Source organism: Leptonotus elevatus, chromosome 6, assembly GCF_054856555.1.
Source record: "Leptonotus elevatus isolate MCC_2025b chromosome 6, RoL_Lele_1.0, whole genome shotgun sequence".
NCBI classification, from domain to species: Eukaryota; Metazoa; Chordata; class Actinopteri; order Syngnathiformes; family Syngnathidae; genus Leptonotus; species Leptonotus elevatus.
Window position 1 is genome coordinate 26,595,078 of NC_141244.1, and position 9,185 is coordinate 26,604,262.

The 9,185-nt window shown below is 47.1% G+C and overlaps 1 protein-coding gene across 1 annotated transcript in view; it reads right to left on the reverse strand.

Moving 5' to 3' along the window:
• LOC147173001 (forkhead box protein O6-like) overlaps nucleotides 1-8,875 on the reverse strand; it is a 48,948-nt gene extending 40,073 nt beyond the window's left edge. The window contains exon 1 of the mRNA XM_086078019.1: nucleotides 7,336-8,875. Within this exon, the coding sequence (XP_085934145.1) occupies nucleotides 7,336-7,818 (483 nt within the window). The 5' untranslated portion in view covers nucleotides 7,819-8,875. The remainder of the gene's footprint in view (nucleotides 1-7,335) is intronic.
• Between the last annotated feature and the right edge of the window lie 310 nt (nucleotides 8,876-9,185).

Genomic DNA, 9,185 nt, shown 5'->3' on the forward strand with positions numbered 1-9,185 from the left:
ACCTCAAAACGAATTTCCCCAAATGATAGAAATATGATATAACGTTTTTAACACTCTTTGTGCCACTTCCTGGTTTGAAGGTAGCCGACAGTTTTTAGTCACAGTTCCCGAACCGTGAAGACAAAGTGACACCACCGCTAGCCGCTACTGTCCAGTGTACAAATGTTGTTCTGCCATTTGTACTGAAAAGTCCGTTGCTTTAAGGGTTGCAAAACTGTAATTATTGATGTTAAGCGTTAGCATCCATAGGGCGCCTTGTTATGCTAACATCAAGCTAGCGGGAGCCATTCATATGTAACATTGCTTTTTTTTTGTGTTTACATTGACAGTGAACTCGGTAGTAGCATTAAACAGCTTGAAGTTTTTGTTTTTTTGATGAATTGTCCTCGTGAGGATGAGCGGCATGGCTAACGGATGGATGTTGACTCTGACATTTTGCTGCTTAATGTGAGTTGAGATGAGTTTTACGACTGACGCATCGTTATATGCTTGGAAGTCAAAGCAAGAATATTTGCGAAAATGGCGGCTCACATCTGAAAACCCGTACGTTGGGGCACTCGTATATCAAAGCACCACGACAGCTGCACGATATTGGAAAAACATGATAGGTGATCATGCAATAACGATTTTTACACATACTCACCCACACACACACACACACAAAAAAAAAATATATATATATATATATATATTTAAAAAAAAAAAAAAAAAAGAGCAATGATGATGACATTTCCGAATGAACAATACTGAGCTCTTAAAAAATAAAAATAAAAAAATAATTAAAAAAATAAAAAAACAAAAAAAAAACAAAAAAAAAAACGATTTTTGATATTTACATTTGTATTATCTAATGAAGAATTACATTTTTCAATGCTGCAAAATAAGTAGGCTTGTTGTATCGTTAGCTTAATTTAATAACTTCCAGCATTTTAGGATGCAGCGGAACTCGAGTTCCGGATGAATTCTTTTTACAAACTTTTTGTGTACAAGAAAAGCTGCCTCTCGTTTCGTAATGCGTTTAAGGTTGCATCTGACTGTCAAATAAAAACATACAATTCCATCTTACATTTATTTCAAGTTTCCTGGGCCATTATTGCGATGACGTTATTTTTCCGATGTGCTATTTTTCAAACGTAAAATATTTACACGCTAATCTCCAATTTTCAGGTGCCTCCAAACAAGGCCAACGTGCACGTTGACGGCCACCTTGCACTGCACAACATAAAACTCTTGTTTGTTTTGTTGCAAGTCAGAGCGGCTGTCTGTCAGTGTTGCCAACCTGCTGCATAATCCCGCGGCGGAGTCTCAAGTGTTGGGAAAAGCCCACAAGACTCGGCGTGACTAAATGTTGTGGAGGGGAAACGCGGCAGTGTGCCTTTACACATTTCCGCATCGTTACGCATCCTATACAGTAGCTGATGACGTCGATTCCAACGCCGACCCCAGCGACACGATCTGCCGCCTTGACGAACTCGTTGGTACCTTGGGGCCATCTCCGCCCACCCCTATACATCCATCCACTTGCATTCCAATCCCACCATTGAACAACAAAACCAACGCTGGCAACGTTGTGTGCAGTGACACGCTGTCAGGCCAATCGCGCCGGCGCAGCGTACACGCCTATGGAAGGAGACAGCCCCTCCCTCTGGAACCCCCCCCCCCCCCCCCACACACACACACACACACAAAAGAGGCAACAAACAACGCGATGCATGGCTGCAACTGACAAGTGCCTCTCTCGTGCATATCACGTGCACCTGCAGATACAAGATACAAGTGACCTGACTTGCAAGCCATCAAATGTTTTTTTGTTTTCTTGAGGGAGGAGGCTGGAACGGATTAATGGCCTTTCCATTTGTTTCAATAGACAAAGACGATTTGAGTGGTGAACGTTGGTCACAAAATGGATGAAACTTGTATATTTAAGGCAGCACGGGAACTGGTTTTGTATGTTTGTTTAATTGGTATCAATATCCGTATGTTTTGCAAAAATACGTCTTAATTTATTCCTCATTATGTTCTGTCTGTGCGATTCAAAACGCTGTCCACGCCTCTCAGTCCTGATTGATCAGAAAAAACGATATGGCTAATAACACACATTATCTTTCCTTGGTCCGTTGACTGCCTGAGTGGTTGGGATCCCACCATTTTCTTGAAATAAACGCACCACAGAGCCCCTGAGAGCAGATCGGATTACGGCTCAACTTTGGGCCGTCGGACAATAAAGGGCCAATTAATCTCCCGTGGTGGCGACGAGTACAGCTGGGAGGCGTAGGAAGGGTTCAAAAGTGCAACGCGCTTCCTAAACTCCCTCCTGTAAGAAGGTAATTGGGAAGTCGTGACCCGAGGACGCTGCAGCCTTCCAAGAAGTCAGAAGCCATCAGGTATTTATAGGAGCTTAATGGCGCTGTCTCGGTGTAGCCCCCGTCTGGCACCCTGATCTCGCCACCGTTCCGGCGTGACTCACGGTGGGAATCGTTTACGCTGCCCGCGGAGGATGATTTTTCCACGTATAAGTCCAGGTTCGATCCGCCGTCCCGAGAGCTTGCTTTGCTTTTAGTTGGCCTCCTACGCAAACAGCCGAGCTATATAGCGCTTCATTTCATTTGATTTCATCAGCGGCTTACCGACAATTATTATTTTTTTTTTTTTCCCTTTTAAATTCTGCGCCACATCAGAAAGACCATCTCTTGATTTTCAAGCCAATGTTTTGCTCGTGGCTGAAGTTCTTTCACAGTGCCGCTAAAATGAAATTGCCTAATGTGAATAAAAGGCTCCAATTGGAGAACACAATGACTTTTTCAAATTAGCTTGTCGATGATGAGGCCATCTTTTAAATGTCATAATCAAATACGTCGTTGTGAAAATACGTCATTATTAAATGCAATCTGACTGAATGTATCTTTTGAAAGTGTCTGATTTCTCTTTCAAGAAGATTGATGTAAACAATCGCAAGAAGTTTCATATAAAGGAGACACGCTAATGTGCTAATGTCGCCAAAAAAAGCTTGCAATGGCCAACGTAGCTGGTTGCGTCACAAACAGGACTAAAAGTTCATCAGCGGGAAAGCATTTCCACTTCCTGTTTGTTTGGGGCCCGTAGCGGCCACATGTGACCCGCGCGCCGGGCGGGTCAGCCAGCACAGCCGCTCGCGCATTAGGCCAGTCTGCTTTAAACGTCTTAGGTAATCCCGCCCGCCATTACCTGAAGTGGGCCCCTTGTCTGGACCGTGGCCTGGAATAGCCCGGCCCGCTACCACCGGATTCCAACCCCGTCATTTGCCCTCAACGGAAATAGCAAGTTGCTTAAGCTCTGGAGCAACTTCCTGAAAAGGTCATAACGTTTGCACTCCATGCCAGTAAAACTCAACTCTGTCAAATAACTCCAACATTGACCTCCATTCAAATCAAACAATGTTAAAAAATACACTTCAGGGATTTAAATCAATTCTGAGACATTTAACACTCCAATTTTTTGCTGCAAATGCATTATAACAGTCTTAGATTCTCAAAAGACAAATTGGAGAACTTTGGACAGAAAATGTCACATATCAAGTTTTACACGACCAGTTTTAGGAGAGAAAAAAAGACCCACATGAAAATGTCATAAAGCCCTAATAATGTAATAAGGATGTAACCGTAACTGCAGTATCACAATATTAAAAGCGGCACGTCCGTTAAAAAGGCAAGGTTATGTTCCATTTGTGCAGTTCTAGCACCTCTAGTGGTTAGTTTATTAGTGCAGTTTAATTTTAATTAGGACTGTTTTGGCCACGTTGACGGTTATCACTGCCATAAATCAGTCATATCAGCAAATATTTGTCAACATCTCCACCCACAATTTTTTTTTTTGCCTGCTTCAGCTGAAGACAGCGTTGAGAACTAAAACAGATGTTTTATACAAAAACACAAAATGGGTTCGTTTTTTTAATATGAGCCTTTTTTGGGAAGGGGGGGTTACAATATTGTGAGTTTTTATATAGTATCTTAATTAATATCACCAACCTCCCCACAATATTGCGATCATTATCGTACGCATCGTGAGGTTCATATCGTGATATTTATTGAATCGTGACGTTTGGATATTGTCACGTCCCTACAGTGTAATTTGTTACATTACATTAACGGTGAAATGAGGACATTATCGGCTCTTAAGTGCAAACGTTCTTACATTTTCAGGAAATGATTAGATTAGAGGGTGTTACAAGGTCAAGAGGTCGGCCTGTGCGGCCGCTTGACGAAGTCGCCTGCGTCGTAGGCCGAAGTCTACCTGGATACGTGCCTCCGTGGAGTTCACTTTAATGGGGCCGGATTAAAATGTCAGTCAGGTGCGCGTTGTCTCGACGGAAGCGGTGACTGAGTTGAGCGCTTATGCAACGCAGCACAAGTTTCGTCCGAAAGGCAAATCCCCCGACAGGGGAGGGAGGGAAGAAATGAATGGCCGCGGTGCGATTCTACGGTTTGCGTGACACGCCTAGAAGATGTCGTAATGGCACAACGTGACAGCTCCATGCGATAAATTTAGCAACGGCCATTTGAATACATGTTCAATAACGAGATTAGAGAGGAGAGGGGGCGGCCAGCGCTAAATCCCGCTTTGTAGTCAAGGATATCCTCCAAAGCGGGATATCGTGTCAAGTATTTGACAGCCATCCCGACAATGCGCCCACGGACCGACCGGCCTTGGCCGTGCGCGTTCGCACGCGTGGCCGCGGAAAGGAAGGCGACGCCATTCACATGCAAATGTGACGAGAAGCGAGGAGGGAAGGTGAGACGTCTCTCGCGGGCGCTTCCTCTCTCTCTCTCGTCTGCTCAAACGGTCACGCTGAGGGGCGGCCAGGCTGATAACACGGGCATATGTCTGTGGGTTGGGGGGGGGGGGTATAAAAAGAGGCGGGGCGGGGGGGAATATTCTAGGCTCCCAGCCAGTATGCGCTCAGTTCTCGTCATCCTTTTGAATATTTACACAGTGCGGGGCAGCTGACCCGGTGACCCCGCTTACAAGTGCGGACTCTCGGTGGCCACGGAGAGGCCGACGTGACCGCGCCTCCTCCAACCGTGTCACGTGAAACACGAACCATCAACTTGACGTGCATGCGCATCACTGTCGCAACAGCGGAAAGGCCTCGAGGGAACGCCGTGACTAAACGCGCCTCGCGGGACTCATTAGTGGACACCAAGGTAACACTTTGTATACCTGAGCAGGGCAAAAAAAGGTACAGCATGTTCCGAACGTATTTGAGAGCCAGTTTAAACCCACAAACACATTTGCAACATTTGCTTCTTAAGACTCTTTAGATGCGCTCCTTCAAACCCCAGTTACTTGGATCTTTATAAATATTTGCTATTGATTCAAATCAAGATTGTATTCAAAGAGGCATCTTGCCAATTGGCACATAAAAAAAAGCAAGTATTGTGTCCAGGCACGTGCACGTACACTCAAGCGGTGCTCAAGTACATAATAAGAAGAAATGACCCTGTGCTGTGAATTCCACGCAAAGATTTCAAACATTTGAGGGACGTTTCTTGATTTTGGTCCCACCTTCATTTATTTGGGCTTCATCAGAGGAACTTGGAATGGCGACATGTGCGAACTGACCCCCAGTTAACAAAAATGTGAATATGAATATTAAAAGAGGGTGTGTGCACTTATGCAGTCATGTTGTTTCACTTGTTTATTTGTACTCCTCATTTTTGACATTTGAGTTTCATTGCAGATTTTTGGGTTAACTAACGGTGGGAAAAGGTTTTAAGGATTTATCTTGGTCTCATTTATGTAATATTGCCAGCAAGTCGAATTCTGGCGATATTTGTTGACAAATACTATGAGACGCCATCTTGTGCTGCTCCCACTGCGAACGTGAAAGAGGCCTCTTTTTTTTTTTAGGTGGGACCAATCAGGCGTTGTTTAGGGCGGGACATGCAGCGCAGACGAAACCAGGAAGCGCAGACGGCGGGGAAAACAAACAAATCTAACATCGACGAATGCACACTGCAATTATTTCTGTTCTCGCAGAATTACTGAAACGGTTTCACCGTTTCCTTGTTGAATGTTAAACAGCGAGAGGCGCTTTGTGCATTTTTATCTGATAAAGATGTTCGTGCTTTTTTTTTTACAAGACGGAAGATGACATTTTCATCCGTTGCCATGATTGGTCAAAACAAACGTGCACAGGATGCCGCATCGTCCAATCAGCCGGAAGTATTGTACAGCAAGTTGCGCCTTTCCCGAACGGATCTGCCGAGTGAAGTCCAAGATTGATCTTGTGAAGAACTCCCTTGAGTCAATCACGATTATCAATATGGCTTGCGAGGTTATCATTTTTGCATACCACAAAAACCTGGCATTTGAACAGGGGTGTGTAGACTTTTTCTTGCCACTATAGTATAGAACCTCCCCCTTCCATCTTTGAAATAGTTATCTAATTAATTAATTACTTTTATTACTTGGTCAGCCATTCCAAAATTGCTTACAAAAATCCTTAAAGAATCCTGATGAAGGTTATCATAAGTCGTGCATGAAAGAGCTACAAAAAATATATCATAACTGTATACATCATTTTTTGTCTTGAGCTGCACCTGCCCCCAAAAATGTATCATCTGCTTGACTGTACCCCAAAAAGTACCAAAATACAACATGATGTTGCTCCCCTTGGAACTTCAATTCAGCAACCTTTAATTTTGGGTCGTGAAAGTTGGTTGAATTCATGCAGATTTGACCTTCGGGAGCAAAAATGCCTCCCAATCAGCATCTCAGACTCTTTCAAATCTTTTTTTTTTTTTTGTGCTCAGGATCTGAGGCCATGTTACACCTAATTAATAGTAAGCTTGTCACTGAAGCAAGTCAAGTCAAGTCAAGTTTCGCCCCTTAATCACCAAAGTCTCAAAGGGCTTCAAAATGGCCACAGTTGACATCGTCACCCGGACAACCAACTGAAATCGACTCTTCGATACTATCAAAGGTGATTTCAACCCCAGCGTGCGTTGTGCCCTCGTGCCTTCACTTATCACTTAAGGTGCGCTAATGGACTTGTTCTACTTCAAGTGACGGGCAGGCCGTATAAATGAAAGCGGCTGCTCGGTGCACTCCGACCGGCCGCCACGCAGGCTCGTTACACGCCGCAAGCGGCGACTCAATCATGCCATCGATGATCTATTCGAATGATTGGCGGCCGAAATGAAGCGGGACGAGCTCACTTGCACTCAATGCTCTCTCTCTCTTTCTCTCCCACGTTGCTTGGCGGAAGCCGAACAAAGGCTCGGCGACCGAACGGTACCTGCATGTGTGCACGCGGTGCAGGTGCAAATTGCGCGCGGTCGCTGGCCGGCGTCTCACCTTCCATCCGGCCGAGCTGTTGCTGTCGCCTTTATCCTTGAAATAGGGCACGTAGCGGACCATCCAGTCGTAGATCTGCGACAGCGTCAGCCTCTTCTCCGGGGTGCTCTCGATGGCGCGGGTGATGAGGTCCGCGTACGACTGGTTCCCCCACGCGTTCCGCCGAGACGACTTGGCTTTGCGCAGCGGTCCGCCGGCGTCCAGGCACGGGCGCGAGGCGACGGCGGCCGCGGCCGCGACCGCGACCGGCGCGCCGGCCGGATGCTTGAGCTCGCCCGGCGCGCCGCCCGCCAGCAGCCCGGCTCGGCACGCCGGCACGTCCTCCGGCTCCACCTTGATGGCGGCCAGCGGGAGCCCCCCGCCGACCTCGGGGAAATCCTCCGGGCAGGGCAGCGGCCAGGTGCACGAGCGAGGCCGGCTTTGCGGCTCGAAATCCGAATCAACCTGATGAGCGTCCAGTTCGTCGTCCTCCATCATCAACATTTGCGTGCAAAGTGGGGAGAAATCAAAGCTGCGGGGCTGGCGTGGGGTGGGGTGGGGGATACATCCACCTTATTGTGTGAGTGATTTAAAAAAAAAAAATGATTTGGAAGCTATGCTTTTCTCCCATGCACCGCGTGCGCGTCTCGCCGGATCACTTGACGCCGAAATGCTCACGCGGCTATTAAACTTACGGATCAATGAGGGAGGGGGGGTCGTCGGCATAGACGGATCATGATGAATCGAATCACAGCAGCGGGAGCTACATCGCGTGTAAGGACAGCAGCAGCAATAAAAGTAACAACACCTTCTCGTCCATTTTAGCCCCAAAACGTCCAAGAAAAGGTCCTCCCGGATCAGGCTCGGCACATGGCAGATGCCGGGATCGGTTCTCCTCCGGTAACGGCGGCGGCAGCAACAGATGATATTCGAGATGCGTGCGCAGCTCGAACGCTCGATAAATCCACGGAGGAGACACCGGGAAGGTACGGAGAAAGGCAGGGAAGGATCACCCGGGGGAGGGCGGGGGGCGACGAGGCGTGATTGTAGCGTGAATTATTCAATCTTTCCGATGAAGCAAGTCGGCGGGCGCGCAAGTGTCTGCGATTCGAATAAAGAGGCGTGACGAGGCGCCGGATTCCCAAGCAGCAACAACAACAAAAAAAAAAAACAGTCGTCCACTTGCCAATTTGAAAGAAAAAAAAAATGTCAATGAATCGCTGTCCTCTTACTCAGATGACACACATGTTCTCCGCCAAGGCGAGGATGTGACGCGCGCGCCGTGCGGCCGTTGGAGTGCGAGGCGAGAGATGCTGCCAATTGTGGAGTGCGCTCAGCAAATCAATACGCTCCCCATCGTGATCGCATTGAGACCCCCGACTCTCTCCTCCTTCCTTCCATCTCTCTCTCTCTCTCTCTCCTCCTCCTCCTTCAATTTGAGGCTCCACAATCCTTCAATCCCAAAAAAAAAAAAATCCTGGTGAGTGAGTGTTCCTTCTGGCGCAGCGTCGCTTTGTGTGTGCCAGATTCCACGCCCAGCCGTGATTCAAAAAAAAAAAAAAAAGAATACACGAGAGGTGGAATTTGTGCACAATTCCACTCATGCATGCACGAGCAAATGGGGGAGAAAACACTACAATGCAGTGAGGGGATTTGCGTGACTGCGTGCGTGTGTCGCGTCCAAATGTCCTCCACGGGGGGGGGGGGGGGGGGAGCTGGAGAGCGCGCAGGTTGCACCTCAGCTGATTATTTGGCAGCTATACCTCAGTGAGTGTAATTTTCTATGGCGATTAGACAGATTTAGCTCAGATTAGGAGAGATTAGGTAACCCTAGATTTTTAATCCGAGGGGAAGTGAGGTGAAATGGGGTC